Here is a 21003-nt window from a genome sequence, read left to right as displayed (position 1 = left end):
TTTGTGTCCACGACTTTTGCTTAGGACTGTAGGTTGTAGAATGGACTTCCTTAAAAGATGGTGGATATAAATTAAGCGGTAACTTTGAAAATGGGGGAGAGAATTTACATGAAAAGGAGATGTTTGTAATTACCTGCAGAAAGAGTAGTGGGCTAGTACCAGTATGGAAGGGCAGTCACAGACATGATAGGCTGAAAGGCATTTACCATACTGCGTAAATCTGTGTCATTCTGCATTAATCTGCCTCTGTGTCTGAAATTAGTATTCTGATTAAATACAATTTTTCCCAGCTTTGCAGTTACAATTTACAATAACATGTGATTAAATAATGATTTAAACTAAATTATATTTTATTCTGACATTTAAGTGTTTAAAATTCATTCTTCAGGCACCAAGAAATGGACGAGCTTAGTTGAAATTCTGGAAGAGAAGAATGGGGCTGATTCTGAGCTGCTTGTTTTCACTATGACACTTATTAACAAGGTAAAAACTGTGTTTCTTCCGCATTTAACCCTGTGGGCATCTGTGGCCTGCACCCAACCTTCAGTGTTGGAAATCAGAGGTGCTCTCCTCCAACCCTGGATTACTCCAACCATCTTTATTACGAGTCCCACCGGAACAGATTCTCTGAGACACTACTTATTCTTTACGAGTTAATTAGGGTGCTTTTGTAGAGAAATCATAACATGTGGTTATTTACAGCTGAGGCAATTTGATGTTCAATGAGAGAACAAGGTTGGATTAATGTAATGGCTTTCACAAGCTCAAGATGTTCTAAAATGCCAATGTTATTCATTTTGGAGGGTAGCCATGCTTGTAACACTACAATTAAAAAGTGTGAAATATTTTGGAAAACTCTTTGGTAGAATGATATAATTGGAAGTGAGTGCCTGATAGACCTAATAGTAACAAAATTACTTCATTTCCTGGCAATTTTATTCCTTTCCCTGAGGGAAGTGACTTGTTATTGGGGGTATGGGCTTATTTTTTACAAATACCAGCAAAGCCTTCCTACTGTGCCAGGGCAGCTTTTATTTAAGTGAAAGGCTTTCTGCATGTTGGGAAGCTATTCAACTGCAGGAAGCATAACGCACATCCAGATCTTTGCCAGCTTTTCACGTAAGACATGGGAACAGAATTAGGCCATTCGGCCCATCAAGCCTGCTCTGCCATTCCATCTTGGCCAATTGATTATCCCTCTCAACGACATTCTTCTGTCTTCCCCCCTCCCATAAATTTTGACGCTTTTGCTAATCAAGAACATATCAAACTCATAAATATACACAGTGACTTGGTCTCCACGGCTGTCTGCGACAATGAATTCCACAGATTCACCAACCTCTGGGCAATATTTTTTTATGCCATGGATCCTTACCATTAAACGAGGGTTCCGTGGACTGCAGGTTGGGAACCCTTGGGCTAAAAAATTCCTCCTTATCTCTGTTTAAAAAGGAGGTCCCTCTATTCAGAGGCTGTGCCATCTGGTCCCAGACTCCCCCAACTATAGGAAACATCCTCTCCATGTCCACTCACTTAGGCCTTTCAATATTTTATAGGACTCAGTGAGATTCCCCCCCATTCCTTTAAACTCCAGCAAGTACAGGCACAGAGCTGCCAAACACTCCTCGTATATTAACCCCTTCATTCCTGGGATCATTCTCCTGAACCTCTGCTGGACCCTGTCCAATGCCAGATAATGGGCCCAAAACTGCTCATAATACTCTAAGTGCAGACTGACCAATGCCTTATAAAGCCTCGACCTTATAAATTAACATATACTTGTCCAGAAACGATTCCTTCCCTCCCTCCCCTCACCACCACCCCATCTGAATTGGGGACTAATAGTAAGCACTGTAAGTACCCTGGCTGAGTTTGTCGAACACAGTATGGATGAAAGATGAATTGCAGCTTTTCCAAGTTTTATGTTGCTGAAATAATCATTGCCCAGTCTTTCAGGATGACTGGCAAAACAAATTACTTTTTAAGCAACATTACAATTTGACACGGGACTAAAATATTTTCCACTCCCTGAGAAGCACCAAATGTGTAAAATGATAGTCTGTCTCGTTTATTACACAATAAACTCCATAATTGAGACCCAGTCCATGAATTAATGATTGAAAAGGCTCAGGTTCTCTAATAATTTTGTACTGCAGTTTTTCTAGAATTTTTAATATTGAGTAGAACTGGGCACAAAATATTCATGTAGGAAATATGACTCATAATTGGCTGCAGTGCAAGTCTGAACATTACTGGCCAGAAAATTATTTACACTTTGTTTTTGGTATAAACAGCACGTAATTTAAGAACACAAACTTAGTGTATTTTGAACCAAGAGCTAGATAATTTTTTTTGTCACGAACAGAAAAAGATGATTACATCCTTGAAAGTATTCAAAATATACAAGTTTGAAGAGACTGATTGGGCTTGGAGCAGTCTATGCTTGTCAAATGGCTGATCCAAGACTTCATGCTAGATTCCTGCATTCACTCCACTAAGCCACTTCAAAGAGCTTGACAATACAGTGCATGGTCATTTCTTCCATCGTGTCTGTGTTCGTAATTTTCTCAACATGACCCATTTGATCTAAAGCTACTCTCCAACCAGATTGCTTCATTCTTCTATATTTCTCTTAAGTGGCTTTTCAATTACCTTTTAACAGAAAGGCACTTTGCAGTTTAATGCAGGAGTGCGGTCTAACCAGGTGCATTAATGATATATTTTACATATTTCCATAATTAGTTTCTGCGATCTTCATAGCTTCTGGAGTCCAGTGAGATTTTCTTCAATGCCTTAAGTCCCTCTTCTTGTTCATCTGTACTGCTACTCATCTTTTGTTTTTGTGTTTTCCCAATAATGGATAGCTTAACATTATACAAAGCTCTAGGCACGACTCTGGTTTCCGGTTAAGTGTTTTCTAACATCATTATTAGCCTGCTCTTGTATTCTCTGCCTTAAGATGCAAAACAGATTATTCATTTATGGCCCTGTCTACTTGTGATGCTTGTTCAATAATTTGGCTATCTGGTACATCATGTTCTCTGTAAACTGTCAAAAATCTTTTGACTAAAAATACCCTCGGTTTCATTGATTTGTTTCAGATTCTGTATTTTACTACAGTAAATGGCTTTTCTCCCTCATTCACCTTGCATTCTTTCATTGTTCTTATTAAAATTTGGAAATGTTCCAATCAGCAATATTTAACATTGAGTCATAGAATAATACAGCACTGAAGCAAATCCTTCTGCACTTCATCCCCACACTGACCAGGGAGAGAGGTACACAAAACAATTCCTCATCCCCACTGACCAGAGAGACAGGTACACAAAACACTACCTCATCCCCAACAAACAGGGAGACAGGTACAAAAAACACTACCTCATCCCCACTGACCAGGGAGACAGGTACACAAAACGATTCCTCATCCCAATTGACCAGGGAGACAGGTACACAAAACAGTACCTCATCCCCAACAAACAGGGAGACAGGTACAGAAAACACTACCTCATCCCCACACTGACCAGGGAGACAGGTACACAAAACACTACCTCATCCCCACACTGACCAGGGAGACAGGTACACAAAACAATTCCTCATCCCCACTGACCAGGGAGACAAGTACACAAAACACTACCTCATCCCCACTGACCAGGGAGACAGGTACACAAAACACTACCTCATCCCCACTGACCAGGGAGACAGGTACACAAAACACTACCTCATCCCCAACAAACAGGGAGACAGGTACAAAAAACACTACCTCATCCCCACTGACCAGGGAGACAGGTACACAAAACGATTCCTCATCCCAATTGACCAGGGAGACAGGTACACAAAACAGTACCTCATCCCCAACAAACAGGGAGACAGGTACAGAAAACACTACCTCATCCCCACACTGACCAGGGAGACAGGTACACAAAACACTACCTCATCCCCACACTGACCAGGGAGACAGGTACACAAAACAATTCCTCATCCCCACTGACCAGGGAGACAAGTACACAAAACACTACCTCATCCCCACTGACCAGGGAGACAGGTACACAAAACACTACCTCATCCCCACTGACCAGGGAGACAGGTACACAAAACACTACCTCATCCCCACACTGACCAGGGAGACAGGTACACAAAACAATTCCTCATCCCCACTGACCAGGGAGACAGGTACACAAAACACTACCTCATCCCCACGCTGACCAGGGAGACAGGTACACAAAACACTACCTCATCCCCACACTGACCAGGGAGACAGGTACACAAAACAGTACCTCATCCCCAACAAACAGGGAGACAGGTACACAAAACAATTCCCCATCCCCACTGACCAGGGAGACAGGTACAGAAAACAATTCCTCATCCCCACTGACCAGGGAGACAGGTACACAAAACACTACCTCATCCCCACTGACCAGGGAGACAGGTACACAAAACACTACCTCATCCCCACTGACCAGGGAGACAGGTACACAAAACACTACCTCATCCCCACACTGACCAGGGAGACAGGTACACAAAACAATTCCCCATCCCCACTGACCAGGGAGACAGGTACAGAAAACAATTCCTCATCCCCACTGACCAGGGAGACAGGTACACAAAACACTACCTCATCCCCACTGACCAGGGAGACAGGTACACAAAACACTACCTCATCCCCACTGACCAGGGAGACAGGTACACAAAACAATTCCCCATCCCCACACTGACCAGGGAGACAGGTACACAAAACACTACCTCATCCCCACTGACCAGGGAGACAGGTACACAAAACACTACCTCATCCCCACACTGACCAGGGAGACAGGTACACAAAACACTACCTCATCCCCACTGACCAGGGAGACAGGTACAGAAAACAATTCCTCATCCCCACTGACCAGGGAGACAGGTACACAAAACACTACCTCATCCCCACACTGACCAGGGAGACAGGTACACAAAACAGTACCTCATCCCCAACAAACAGGGAGACAGGTACACAAAACACTACCTCATTCCCACACTGACCAGGGAGACAGGTACACAAAACAATTCCCCATCCCCACACACCAGGGAGACAGGTACACAAAACACTACCTCATCCCCACACTGACCAGGGAGACAGGTACACAAAACACTACCTCATCCCCACTGACCAGGGAGACAGGTACAGAAAGCAATTCCTCATCCCCACTGACCAGGGAGACAGGTACACAAAACACTACCTCATCCCCACACTGACCAGGGAGACAGGTACACAAAACAATTCCTCATCCCCACACACCAGGGAGACAGGTACACAAAACAGTACCTCATCCCCACACTGACCAGGGAGACAGGTACACAAAACAGTACCTCATCCCCACTGACCAGGGAGACAGGTACACAAAACAATTCCCCATCCCCACTGACCAGGGAGACAGGTACACAAAACAGTACCTCATCCCCACACTGAGCAGGGAGACAGGTACACAAAACAGTACCTCATCCCCACTGACCAGGGAGACAGGTACACAAAGCAATTCCTCATCCCCACTGACCAGGGAGACAGGTACACAAAACACTACCTCATCCCCACACTGACCAGGGAGACAGGTACACAAAACAGTACCTCATCCCCACACTGACCAGGGAGACAGGTACACAAAACAGTACCTCATCCCCACTGACCAGGGAGACAGGTACAGAAAACAATTCCTCATCCCCACTGACCAGGGAGACAGGTACACAAAACGATTCCTCATCCCAATTGACCAGGGAGACAGGTACACAAAACAGTACCTCATCCCCAACAAACAGGGAGACAGGTACAGAAAACACTACCTCATCCCCACACTGACCAGGGAGACAGGTACACAAAACACTACCTCATCCCCACACTGACCAGGGAGACAGGTACACAAAACAATTCCTCATCCCCACTGACCAGGGAGACAAGTACACAAAACACTACCTCATCCCCACTGACCAGGGAGACAGGTACACAAAACACTACCTCATCCCCACTGACCAGGGAGACAGGTACACAAAACACTACCTCATCCCCACACTGACCAGGGAGACAGGTACACAAAACAATTCCTCATCCCCACTGACCAGGGAGACAGGTACACAAAACACTACCTCATCCCCACGCTGACCAGGGAGACAGGTACACAAAACACTACCTCATCCCCACACTGACCAGGGAGACAGGTACACAAAACAGTACCTCATCCCCAACAAACAGGGAGACAGGTACACAAAACAATTCCCCATCCCCACTGACCAGGGAGACAGGTACAGAAAACAATTCCTCATCCCCACTGACCAGGGAGACAGGTACACAAAACACTACCTCATCCCCACTGACCAGGGAGACAGGTACACAAAACACTACCTCATCCCCACTGACCAGGGAGACAGGTACACAAAACACTACCTCATCCCCACACTGACCAGGGAGACAGGTACACAAAACAATTCCCCATCCCCACTGACCAGGGAGACAGGTACAGAAAACAATTCCTCATCCCCACTGACCAGGGAGACAGGTACACAAAACACTACCTCATCCCCACTGACCAGGGAGACAGGTACACAAAACACTACCTCATCCCCACTGACCAGGGAGACAGGTACACAAAACAATTCCCCATCCCCACACTGACCAGGGAGACAGGTACACAAAACACTACCTCATCCCCACTGACCAGGGAGACAGGTACACAAAACACTACCTCATCCCCACACTGACCAGGGAGACAGGTACACAAAACACTACCTCATCCCCACTGACCAGGGAGACAGGTACAGAAAACAATTCCTCATCCCCACTGACCAGGGAGACAGGTACACAAAACACTACCTCATCCCCACACTGACCAGGGAGACAGGTACACAAAACAGTACCTCATCCCCAACAAACAGGGAGACAGGTACACAAAACACTACCTCATTCCCACACTGACCAGGGAGACAGGTACACAAAACAATTCCCCATCCCCACACACCAGGGAGACAGGTACACAAAACACTACCTCATCCCCACACTGACCAGGGAGACAGGTACACAAAACACTACCTCATCCCCACTGACCAGGGAGACAGGTACAGAAAGCAATTCCTCATCCCCACTGACCAGGGAGACAGGTACACAAAACACTACCTCATCCCCACACTGACCAGGGAGACAGGTACACAAAACAATTCCTCATCCCCACACACCAGGGAGACAGGTACACAAAACAGTACCTCATCCCCACACTGACCAGGGAGACAGGTACACAAAACAGTACCTCATCCCCACTGACCAGGGAGACAGGTACACAAAACAATTCCCCATCCCCACTGACCAGGGAGACAGGTACACAAAACAGTACCTCATCCCCACACTGAGCAGGGAGACAGGTACACAAAACAGTACCTCATCCCCACTGACCAGGGAGACAGGTACACAAAGCAATTCCTCATCCCCACTGACCAGGGAGACAGGTACACAAAACACTACCTCATCCCCACACTGACCAGGGAGACAGGTACACAAAACAGTACCTCATCCCCACACTGACCAGGGAGACAGGTACACAAAACAGTACCTCATCCCCACTGACCAGGGAGACAGGTACAGAAAACAATTCCTCATCCCCACTGACCAGGGAGACAGGTACATAAAACACTACCTCATCCCCACACTGACCAGGGAGACAGGTACACAAAACAGTATTCATCCCCACACTGACCAGGGAGACAGGTACACAAAACGGTACGTCATCCCCACTGACCAGGGAGACAGGTACACAAAACAGTATTCATCCCCACACTGACCAGGGAAACAGGTACACAAAACAGTATTCATCCCAACACTGACCAGGGAGACAGGTACACAAAACAATTCCTCATCCCCACTGACCAGGGAGACAGGAACACAAAACAGTACGTCATCCCCACTGACCAGGGAGGCAGATACACAAAACAGTATTCATCCCCACACTGACCAGGGAGGCAGATACACAAAACAGTATTCATCCCCACACTGACCAGGGAGACAGGTACACAAAACAGTATTCATCCCCACACTGACCAGGGAGACAGGTACACAAAACACTACCTCATCCCCACACTGACCAGGGAGACAGGTACACAAAACAGTACCTCATCCCCACTGACCAGGGAGACAGGTACAGAAAACAATTCCTCATCCCCACTGACCAGGGAGACAGGTACACAAAACACTACCTCATCCCCACACTGACCAGGGAGGCAGATACACAAAACAGTATTCATCCCCACACTGACCAGGGAGGCAGATACACAAAACAGTACCTCATCCCCACACTGACCAGGGAGACAGGTACACAAAACAGTATTCATCCCCACACTGACCAGGGAGACAGGTACACAAAACAATTCCTCATCCCCACTGACCAGGGAGGCAGATACACAAAACAGTACGTCATCCCCACACTGACCAGGGAGACAGGTACCCAAAACACTACCTCATCCCCACACTGACCAGGGAGACAGGTACACAAAACAGTACGTCATCCCCACACTGACCAGGGAGGCAGATACACAAAACAGTATTCATCCCCACACTGACCAGGGAGACAGGTACACAAAACAGTATTCATCCCCACACTGACCAGGGAGACAGGTACACACACAGCACCTCAACCCCACGCTGTTGGGCACTGTTTTTCTCAATTTGTCATGCTTTTTTCGCTTGGAGACAATAAAAGATATTTGATCAATTTTTTGAACAATTCCATTATTATGTTAATGTTGTAGAATGTTCATTTTGAAAAACCTCTTCCTTTATCTCTCATTACATCCAAATCTCATATGAAAAAATCTTTACCCCACCCCCTGTAGTCCTTAGCTAGCTCTAGAATATACAGTCAGTGGCCATGTTATTAGATACCCCTGTACACCTTGTTAATGCAACCAACTAATCATCCAATCATGTGGCACCAACTCAATTCATAAAAGTATGAAGAAATGGTCAAAATGTTCAGTTTTTCTTCAGACCAAACATCAGATTGGGGAAGAAATGTGACTTAAGTGACTTTGACCATTCAGTGATTGTTGGTGCCAGATGGGGTGGTTTGAGTATCTCAGCAGCTGCTGATCTCCTGGGATTTTTATGTACAGCAGTCACTGGAATTTACAATGACCGTGTGAGGAACAAAAACATCCAGTGGGCATCAACTCTGAGAGTGAAAATGCCTTGTTCATGGGAGAGATCAGAAGAGAATGGCCAGACTGGTGTAAGCTGTCAGGAAGGCAACAGTAACTCAAATAACGACACATTACAATAGCACAGTACAGGAGAGCACTTCTGAACACACAAGTTAAACTTTGAAGTGAGTGAACTGCAGCAGCAGAAGACCACTCACGTAGACTCAGTGGCCTTTTATTAACTACAGGAGGTACCTAATAAAGTGTATTTGCCTTGACTCGATGCAAATCTTATTCAACTGTTGGAGCCAATATTTGTCTTCAAGGTTTAATATTGTTTCTCCTGATAAATAAGTGAATAAGGAACCACTATATTGCCTCAACTCCTCATTCTCCCAAAATAAAGCCTACATCTTATACAGTGTATTGATTCTCCAATTTCTTGTACTACGGAGGCCACAAATCACATTATCAGTCTCAAATTGTCTGCACTTTTTACCTCATTCATTATTTTGCTTGTATTTATTAAGTCCCTTTTTTGCTCACCTTTTAAAGTTTTGTCATCTGTGCTCAACGTTCATTTCTGTTTTAATGGAGGCCAGTCTCTGCTTATTGTGCAATATTTCTTTGTCAAAGCCTCAATGCCATAACCAGCTCTGATCTGAGTGCCAGATGTACTCTGTTAAGTTAGCAAAGCGATTCTCAATGCCTTTTTGGCTTGCTTCTCCATTATATCTGGATAGATAAATGTTGAGCCTTTATAAATTGACTTAAATTTAAGATTTTGAGTAGGAATTGACAGGACAGATGTTACGAAGATGTTTCCCTTGACGGTTAGTCGAGAAATCAGAGCCATAACATGAGATAAGAGGTTAGCCACTTCAGTCTAAGTTGAGAAGGAATTTCTTCTTTGAGAAGATTGTGAATCTTTGGAATTGTAAAACTACATCCAGGGCCGAATTAGATTTTTGGATGGCAGATGAAGCCAGAGTTCTGGAGATCTGGCAGGAAGATAGAATTGAACCCACTTGTCAAATCAACTGTATTCTGTTTGAAACCAGAATTTACTTGAAGGTTAAATGGCCTCCCACTGCTCTTTTCTATGTTGTGGCATTTCATATTTATTTGCTTTAAAGCATTCATAGAATACCTGTGGTTGTTCTTCTATCATCTGTGCTGTAACATGGCCTTAGCCATGTTGATTTCATCCACCATTTTTCTCTGTCCACTGTTTCTTTCTGTGAGTCTTTATGCTCTTTATGAAACTAATTGCTTCCTCCTCTCCTTGTACATCTTTCCCAGATGTACCTCAGACTCAAAACACATATCTTCATTTATAAGCAGGAGACATCCCAGACAGGACCCTGGAAAGTCCGTTTTGTTCTTTCTTTCAAACCCCTGCCAAAGTGTTTTATGCAGCTTATACCTGATGTTTGCCACCCCATCCCCCACCCCCACACCCACCCCCAACAAGCACACAGCAGCTCTTCTTAAATTCAGGTCACTTGACTTATTCCCAGTCCATTACAAGAATGCAAATCATATTAAACTGTTTGTCTTATGACAAGGATTGTCCAGTAAGTGACTCCAGCTCATAATTTAATTGTTAGATTAAATTAGATTAGATTTTTGAGTCATTACTTCCTGACATTCCTTGGATTTTTTTAAAATCTGGTTTTCCTGTCAGGTAAAGCGGTCGTTCATGATTGCTGCACTATTTTTATTTGAAGTAAATAGTTAAAACCTTATTTTAAGAGCACCCCTGCGTACAATTGTATTTCAGTGTCAATTAGTCCATGTTAATTACATGAGGCCTTGATGTTGGGTGTATTTAAGGCAGAGATTGATAGGTTCTTGATTGGACATGGCATCAAAGGTTACGGGAAGAAGGCCGGGGACTGGGGTTGAGGAGGAGAAAACAAAAGGATCAGCCGTGATTGAATGACAGAGCGGACTCGATGGGCCAAATGGCCTAATTCTGCTTCTATGTCTGATGGTCTTATCACAATGTAGACAAATTCAATGTATTAACTCTACAGGTATATTCTTGCTACATATTTTAAAATAAATTGGTATTGTATGAATGCACCATTTTAATTTTTTTAAATAGTGGACATGGATGCAAATTTTTGGCTGTTATCCTGTAGTGGAATCAACCTACCCAATTCAGGAGCCTGCCTAGTTGACCTTAAATCATAATCCTTCAACTTGGACAAAATAGTGTTAAATGCAAAATGTCCAAAGTCTCTTAATGTGATAGATTATGACAGTATAAAGTTTGTGGTAAAGTAGAAGTTCAACAAGAAATTCATCAGATGCAGTAGTCAAATTAAACTGTTCCATATTTGATTTCTCCAACTTTGTGCTTCATCTGAGGCTGAATGAGCATTTTCTCAGGTCTGAGAGACCCATCTGAACTGCTGGAGGACCTCAGAAACCCATGGACATTGGTGTATTATTTATTTAGAAATACAGCACAAAACAGGCCCTTCCAGCCCAGACAACCGTGCCGCCCAGCACCCACCTTTTTAAACTCTAGCCTAATCGCAGGGTCAGTTAACCTTCTAATTGGTTCATCTTTGGAACGTGGGAGGAAACTGGAGCACCTGGAGGAAACCCATGCAGTCACGGAAAGAACTGCAAACTTTACAGACAGCGCCAGAATTGAACTCCAAACTCCCACACCCCGAGTTGTAATAGCCTGTGCTAACTTTATGCTACCGTAGCAGAAGGAATTCAACCAGCCCTGAATCCTTGTAAAGCTGGAAAACAAATGGGAGTACATAAAGGTAACAAGGTTAGGCAGGCCTCTTTCTTCCTCAAGGTTTACCTGTGTGCACTGTACAGATTGTATCAGCTGCTTATGTTAATCTGGTTTGTTCTATCACATCTCCTTTGCGCTTTTCATATACGATTAATTTCTACATTTATTTCATTTTCCTCATCCTTGCTGACTTTGTTACTCTGGCTTTTCTTCTGCCAGCTTGACATCTCCATCATTAGTTACTCCTTTTGTCCAACCAACAATTACTATCAATATATTTATTCAACAAAAACTAGTACATGGCTAAGTTAATGCAGCGCTGCAATGGCATTGGCTATAGATGGAGTATTTTAAACATTTCATTTATTTTCTGCGTTTTTATACAGAGACTTTGTATTGCTGAACCATTTGTTTTGGCCATGGTGATCTAAAATGACAAAGTAAATTCATATTTTTAGTTGTCCACTGTAATAAACTTATTTGCAATGTGGTTTCACTCCCATCATCTGTAGGTCTGTTTTGGCAGATGATATTTCTTTATAAACACCCGAGAGCAAAATCAATATTAACTGCTTGCCATTCACATTAGAAACTTCTCTGAATTACCTCTTTATATATGAGTAGCTTATATATCAGAATGGATGTGGTCCAATTACTCTATTTTATATCCATAAATTTTCTATTAAATTTCTTTCCATTCAATGTGATCACAGTTGATTTATCTTGGAATTAATACTAATTTCCTACTCATTCATGCAATCTGTCCCAGGTGTTTTAAACTCTGCCACCCTGTACTCACAACTCCACTTGGGAGTTGAAAGGAGTGATGTAAGTGTGTGGGGTCCTGTTGACTTAGACCTTGCAGTTTCCAGTGCAATATTCTCTTTAGCCTGAAGAAAGTACACTGCATTGGTACTGGGTTATAGGCTAAGCTTGGTCACTGAAATACCTTGCTGCCAGACTGCTCCAGAAAACTGCTTCTGTCCACTTTTGCTGTGCCTGAAAATGCCCTGATTCTGTTTGATTTAAAACACACCTTGGCATAAGTTTGCAGTCTTTACGTGGAATTCATGTGTCAACTCACAGTTACTTTGTTTTGTAATTCCCATTCTCTGTTCAGTTTTTCCTTTTTTCCCTAAGTATACCCCGCTCAGCCTGTTCCCATCTTGTTCTTCCTGCAGACTTCTGATCTCATCACCTGTTGCTTATAAACCCTTGTTTCCATCAACTTATTGGTCCAGCCTATCTTTATTCCCAGTTTGGATTAATGTCTACTGCATAGAATGGTCACCTCAACACATAAGCATTGAAATATAGTCACCGTAGTATCTCCTCAAAACCGAAGGTCCTCATCACTACCAACAAAAAAAGAAATCTCATCAGCTGACATCCACTGTATTCAGTATCTTTGTGAGCAAATATGGTTTACGCATTAGCTGTGCAATTTTTCCACCCCCAAACTTTGACAATTGCAAAGTTACAGCTTTTCAAAGTTTGTTCTAGTGTGGTAGTGAGCAAAGAAAGGGAGGAAGCACTGAGTCATTGATGTTCCAGCCAACAGTTGTCTGGGGTGGATGTCATGGTCTAGCAGGTTCTTCGCATTTTTGTCAATTTTATATACAGCATCCTTTGTCAGTTCAGCAAATTCAGGTCTGCACACAGAAAAGTATTTCTTTAATTCTTTTTGGCTTCTTTTTACAAATTTGTGTAGAAAGTGGCAGTTCCCTGGAGGTGATGAATGAAACAGTGCTAACTACAAATTCTCAGTGATAATGGGGATTTTATTGAAAATTAATTGCAAAGTGCCTGGGCTTGATCAACGAAACCAAAAATAAAAACTATGAACCTTGTAGGTTGAGCAGAGTTGTGCGATACCTTTTTGAGTATTGAATTAATGTCATGTTTTGGTAATCAGCACTGAAATTTCAAAGAGAGCTGCTGTAGGAGATTAAGAATGTGCCAGAAGTGGGTGGCCAGACTTTTGAGTTGACCAGGAGGAGCTAAACTGACACTTTGTTGAAGTATTCCAACCCACTTAACTTCTTTTGTTTTTATTCTTGTTGAGGTCTGCATAGTGTCTGTATTCACGTTTAAACAGAATTAGCTGGATTTTAAAATGTTTGAATAAAACTCAAAAATAATTCAAACTGACTGGTTTACTTTAGTTTACCCATATGAAATTTCATATTATACACTCTCTAATGGACTGTTTTTTTTTAAAAAACTGGAATAATCATTTCTAGCTTTGTAATTTCTCATTTGAAGTCTACATCCTCAGAAGTTGGTCTCTTGTTCATTTCAAGGTAGTGCTGAAGACAGCCAAACTTTTAAGAGTAATCCTTGAGTATGTTTTTAATATGAAGAGAGCTTGTCTGTGGCTGCCTCCCCTTTAAGATCTGTAAAATATTTATTGCTGGTTCTTGCTTCAATCCCGATCAATGTCATCTATGAGTTTTGTCAGTGATGTTCACTATGCAGTTAGGGCTAAGGAGTGTACAGGTAACCGGATGTCATAGGTGCCAAAAGGTGGACAATACTTAATCAGGATTTTCTCAGAAACATGACATGCTATAATTTAACAAATCATTTTGTTAAACAAGAGATTATTGTTAACAGTGTATAACTTCAACTATTCTATAAATATTTAAACTCAGCTACAGTAAGAGACTTTCATCAGTCTGCTGTGAAGTGTAAATTAAACACTTTGACTCTCTGCATAAATCTTGCTGGCTTTTCAATTGGAGACTAAACTATTACATCCACAGAGAATGTTGGAGGGGGTGCATACTATTTGGCACAATATAAAATAAAATGTACCATTAAGACAACATAAAACTAAATGAAGTTCATTTATTCACAAATACATTAATGTAGTATTTCTTTTAAATCACAGAAGTGGTTGCAAATTGTTCTTTTATGATGTTTTAATATATATTGTGATATTATTGTACAGCATACAAACTGTCCTTCATGTTTCATTGTTACATAAAGCTTAATTTGCGAGTGAGTAGAAGTTATTTTTTTCTTGGCATTGGTTCAGTCAGTGTCTGCTTCAATCATTTTGGCAGCTTGTGAGTCATGAGGTTGGGGGTTCAAGCTTTGCTATTGGATTTCAGCATGAAATCCGCATGGCCCGAAGTCCACTGTAAACAGCAAAAGCCCATTTGCCGGTTCTTGTGGGACTTCATTAGTAACAGCTCTGGTTCCTTTTTTTCCCTCTTTAGCCAAATCTCTATCCATGCTTGTATGTTACTGCCAAACCTTTGGCCCCTTATTTTATGTAGCAGCCACCTGGGTGATACCTTACGGAACATAGAACAGTACAGCATAGGACCGGGCCCTTCATTCCATGATTTTGAGCTGACAAACTAAGCCAATGACATCTAATTAAACGGCATAGTAGTCCGTATTCCTCCATTCTCTGCAGATCCACCTACCTATCAAAGAATCGCTTCAAAGCCTCAGTTGTATCTTCCTCCTCCTCCACTCCTGGCAGTGTAATCCAGGCATTCAGCACACCTTCTGTATAAGAACTTGCCCTCACACATCTCCTTTCAACTCCCCCCCACCCACATTAAATAAGTGCTTTCCAGTATTAGACACTTCAATCCTAAGAAGAAGTTACCAACTCTCTACTTTATGCCTCTCGTAATTTTATAAACTTCTATCTGGCTTCTCCTCAGTGTTCTCTAGAGAAAACAACCTTTGCTTGCCCGGTCTCCTTTATGTACCTGCCCCATAATCCAGGCAGCCTCCACATCCCTTCTATAATGAGGCAACAAGAAATGAATACAATACTCCAGATAACTGGAATTCTATAAAGCTGTAATATAACTTCCTGACTCTTGCTGTCTTGACGCATAAAGGCCAGAGCATGCCATACGCCTTTTCACCACTCTATCAAATTTATGTAACCACTTTCAGAGAACTACAGACTTGGACCTCAAGATCCCTCTGCACACCAATGCTGTTAAGGGTCTTGCCATTAACTCTGTACTTTTCCTTTACATTTGATCTACCAAATTGCAAGTGCCTCACCTGTGTTTAGGATAAATTTTATCTGCCGTTTCTCTGCCTGTATCTGGATTTTAAAGATATAAAAGTGTGCCTTGATTGTCATATGTCACATGCCTATAAAAGTATTACCCCCCCCCCGCCCCGCCTTGGAAGTTTTCATGTTTTATTGTTTTACAACACTGAATCACAGTGGATTTAATTTGGCTTTTTTTGATGCTGATCAACAAAGACTCTTGCGTGTCAAAATGAAAACATCTCTACAAAGTGATCCAAGTTAATTACAAATATAAAACACAAAACAATCAGTTGCATAAGTATTCACTCCCTTTAATATGACACACCAAATCATCACTGGTGCAGCCAGTTGGTTTTAGAAGTCACATAATTAGTTAAATGGAGATCTGTTTTTGGAGACCTGTGTGCAGTCGAGGTGTTTCAATTGATTGTAGTAAAAATACACTTGCAAATGGAAGGTCCACTTGCTGGTGTGTCAGTATCTTGGCAGAAACTACACCATGAAGACAAAAGAACACTCCAAGCAACTTTGCGAAAGGCTTATTGAAAAGCACAAGTTAGGAGATGGATTCAAGAAAATTTCCAAGTCACTGAATATCCCTTCGAGTTCAGTTAAGTCAATCATCAAAAAATAGAAAGAAAATGGTAAATTTGCCTAGAGCAGGCCGTCCTCAAAAACTGAGTGACCATGCAAGAAGGGGACTAGTGAGGGAGGCCACCAAGAGACCTGTGACAGCTCTGGAGGAGTTACAAGCTTTAGTGGCTGAGATGGGTGAGACTGTGCATACAACAACTGTTGCTTGGGTGCCTCACGAGTCACAACTTTATGGGAGAGTGGCAAAGAGAAAGCTGTTGTTGAAAAAACTCACCTTAAATCTTGGCTAGAGTTTGCCAGAAGGCATGTGTGAAACTCTGAAGTCAGCTGGAAGAAGGTTCTATGGTCTGATGAAACCAAAATTGAGCTTTTTTGGCCATCAGATTAAACGCTATGTTTGGCGTAAGCCAACACCACACGTCATCAAAAACACCATCCCTACCATGAAGCAGGGTCATGGCTGCATCAAGCTGTGGGGATGCTTCACTGCAGGAGGCCCTGGAAAGCTTGTGAAGGTAGAGGGTAAGATGAATGCAGCAAAATCCAGGGAAATCTTGGAGGAAAACTTGATGCAATCTGCAAGAGAACTGCAACGTGGAAGAAGATTTGTTTTCCAGCAAGACATTGACCCCAAGCATAAAGCCAGAGCAACACAGAAATGGCTTAAAAATAACGAGGTCAACGTCCTGGAGTGGCCAAGTCAGAGTCCAAACCTCAATCCAATTGCGAATTTGTGGCTGGACTTGAAAAGGGCTATTCAGTCACGATATCCATGCAATGAGACAGAGCTTAAGCAGTTTTGTAAAGAAGATTGGGGAAAAATTGCAGTGTCCAGATGTGCAAAGCTGATAGAGATCTATCCAGACAGAGTCAAGGCTGTAATTGCTGCCAAAGGTGTATCTACTAAAAACTGACTTGAAGGGGGGAATACTTATGCAATCAATTATTTTGTGTTTTATACTTGAGATTAATTTACATCACTTTGTAGCAATCTGTTTTAACTTTGACACAAAAGAGTCTTTTTCTGTTGATCAATGTCAAATTAAATCCACTGTGAGTTAATGTTGTAAAACAATAAGACCATGGAAACTTCCAAGGAGATGCGAATACTTTTTATAAGCTCTGTACATCAAAACATAAATGCATTGTTTGCGTCAACGACCAACACAGTCTGAGGATGAGCTGAGAGCAGCTCGCAAATGTCACCATGCTTCTGGGACCCACAACTTACTAACCCTCATCCATTTGTCTTTGGAATGTGGGGGGAAGCTGAGCACCCAGAGGAAACCCAACTGGTGATGGGGAGAATGTGAGTTCCTTACCGACTGCAGTGGAATTGAACCTGGTTTGCTGGTGTTACAATCGTTATGCTAACCACTGCACCAGCGTGCTGCCCTTAGTTTGTACTACCACCGCTGGCGTCCCCTTATCTACCCTTCTGGTTATATTCTTAGCATTAGATTTGTTACATGTAATTTTTAAAAATACATTCTGTGTTAATACATTCAGAGTCAGAATCAGGTTGAATATCACCAGCATATCTCATGAAATTTGTTGCCTTTGTGGCAGCAGTACACTGCAATACATAATAGTAGAAAAACGTGAATGATAGTAAGTATGTATTAAATCAAACAAGTAGTGCAAAAGAAAAAAAATTAAAATAAGCAGCAAGCTAGTGTTCATGAGTTCAATGTTCATTCAGAAATCAGATGGCAGCGGGCAGGAAGCTGTTCCTGAATCACTGAGTGTGTGCCTTCAGGCTCCTGTACTTCCTTCCTGACAATAACAATAAGAAGAGGGCATGTCCTGCATAATAGGGGATCCTTAATGATGGATGCCACCTTTCTGAGTTATCACTCCTTGAAGATGTCCTGGATACAGTACTATGGAGTCTGGTGCCCATGATGGAGCTGACTAAGTTTACAGCTCTCTGCAGCTTATTTGTATCCTGTGCTGTAGCCCTCCCCCCCCCCCCATACCAGAGAGTGATGCAGCCATGGTCCTTCTGTAGAAATATGTGAAGGTTCTAAGTAACATACCGAATCGCAAATTCCTAATGAAATATAGTTGCTGCCGTGCCTTCTATGTAGCTGCATTGATATGTTGGGCTGAGGATAGACCATCAGAGGTATTGATTATTATCATGCCAGGTGACCAATCTTGATTGAGTGAGGACTGGCGAGCAGCACCAAGTGTACCCAGAGTAGATGCACTGACCTGATAAGATATGTGCTCAATGGTGAGAGCACCATAAGAAAGAGAGAGCTGTGATCTAATATCCAGTGGACCAGGTCAGAGCTTTACTATCTGGATGCATCTAGATATGAATGGTGGTAAACAAACAGCTGATAGAAGGAGGATATTCCGATAACAGCGCCATTCTCAACAACAACAAAGACTCAACATGTTCATGCCAAAGTCATGGATGAAGCATTTACAATCATATTCATTTATAGGCGTGGAGTCTATTTCTGGTTCTTCCTCAGATTCCCACTGATACAGAGAACAATTTCTAACCAATTTGATTCACCTCACAAGATATCTAGGAAAGGCTGAGGAACTGAAATGGGAAAGGCAGTAGGTCCAGATAACACCCAAATGTAGTTCTAATAACTTGTACTCTGGAACCAGCTATAATTCAGTATAGTTACCACAATAACATCTACTTGCCAATGAGGAATATTTCAAGATCAATTCTAATGCAAAAAAATCAGGTACCAGTCCAATCTTGCCGGTTAGTCTACAGTCAATTATTAACTAAATGAATACATCAACCAGAGTGCTTTCATGTGGCACTTTCTCAGGTTGCCTTCTCACCAATATTTGATCTCTTAAAATCCGGACATTTCTGATTCAGTTAGGCTTTTTGGCCTACCCCAAACTGCCCTTGAGAAGATGGTGCTGAAGTTGTATTGTTGAGCTAGGAGGACCACTGGTTAACTAGACCTCATAATTGCCTTGGTAAAGATGTGGACTGCTGACCAGTGACCAAAAGTGCAGTGAAAGTGACTGTCCTGTATTTTAAGGTAGAATCAGACCAGGTGTAGTGTTAAGGAGCTCTGATAAAACTGAAGTCAGTGGATGTCAAAAGAAATGCATTCTAATGACTGGAATCAAATGCCATACAAAGGAAGAAAGGTAATTAATGGTTGTTGAAGTTATTGGAATTAATCAGAATAAGCTATTACAAAGAGAGTGAAGTCAAAAATATTAAATGTTTTCCAGCAGGCATTGAAGGTTGTTTGGTGGCTTCATGTTTCTTTCTGAACATTGTTCCTCAAAAATGTGGATGATTTGAAAGAATTTTCTTTTGTTTTTTGCCAGACCCTAGGAGCTCTTCCAGACCAGGATTCATTCTACGATGTTACTGATTGTCTTGAGCAACAGGGAATGGAAAACATTATCCAAAGGCACATGAGTAATAAAGGAACTGACCCAGACTTAAAGCAGCAGTTTACCATTTATGAGGTAAAATTGTTTTTGAATATGCAGATGTAAAGGAGTAATTCAGTTCCTCAGATGCACGTATGCAGTTACCCATTTGTGAATGATGGATTAGTGAGATCTATTGGTGGTGAAAAATACAGCCAGACTTTGCTGATCAAAGGTTGGGTTGTCTGCGAAAAGAACTTTGAATTCATTAATATTGGGATGAAATATTGATGACCCATGGGATTAACGTAGGTTATGATTGTGCTGAAACAATCAATTAAGAATACTGAATAAGAGTTGTCTGGGATAACATAAAGTTTATGTTTTTCTTGCTCACGATTAGATGGCGTATGTCCAACCTCAGAAAAAGAATAACCTACCAAGGGCAAATTGCATTTCACCATAGTGTTTCTTCATTTTAGGCGTGTAATCAATAAAAGTCAAAATGATAGATAAGAGATGCTGCTTTCACCACAATAAGCTGCTGTAGGAGGGGCACCAAGTGGTGGCAAGAATATTGGTGGGTATATATAAGCAGAAGTTCAAAGATTCTTGATTAGCAAGGGCGTCAAAGGTTAGGAGGAAAAGGCAGAGAATGGGGGTTGAGAGGGAAAATGAATCAGTCATGATTGAGTGTCAGAATAGATTCAACGGCCACATGGCAAAACTCTGCTCCTCTTGCTAGTCTTATGTATGAAAGCACATCCATATGTTGAGTAGCAAATTATAACATTATAATTGTGATTGATTACACCTGCCCCAAATAAACAAGCAGGGATAATGAGAAAGCACTGTTGTATACAGACCTCTCTTCTGCCTCATGAACAGGCAGTTTTGAGAATGGACACAGAAGATACAATGTACTGTAGTCAGCACAATACATAGGTAATTAAGAGAGATGTAGAAAGTTCAAAACTCACAAAGGGTTATAAAAGAATGTAGAACCGAGGAAGGCAAAAACTAGAGAAAGTTGCATCAAAGTAAAATTTAAATAAAAAACAAGGAGATAGGAGAATAGCACTGCCCAGTTACAAAT

At 42.1% G+C, this 21003-nt stretch overlaps 1 protein-coding gene across 4 annotated transcripts in view; it reads left to right on the top strand.

The window, feature by feature from the left end:
• fhod1 (formin homology 2 domain containing 1) overlaps positions 1–21003 on the top strand; it is a 333883-nt gene that overhangs the window by 194957 nt on the left and 117923 nt on the right. For all 4 annotated transcript variants that reach the window (XM_063066732.1, XM_063066733.1, XM_063066734.1 and 1 more), the window contains 2 exons: positions 389–483; positions 19860–20003. In XM_063066732.1, coding sequence (XP_062922802.1) covers positions 389–483; positions 19860–20003 — 239 coding nt within the window. The remainder of the gene's footprint in view (positions 1–388; positions 484–19859; positions 20004–21003) is intronic.

The sequence above is a fragment of the Mobula hypostoma genome, chromosome 14 (assembly GCF_963921235.1).
Source record: "Mobula hypostoma chromosome 14, sMobHyp1.1, whole genome shotgun sequence".
NCBI classification, from domain to species: domain Eukaryota; kingdom Metazoa; phylum Chordata; class Chondrichthyes; order Myliobatiformes; family Myliobatidae; genus Mobula; species Mobula hypostoma.
The sequence above is the reverse complement of the archived record's forward strand: the minus strand, read 5'-3'. Positions and strand labels throughout refer to the sequence as shown.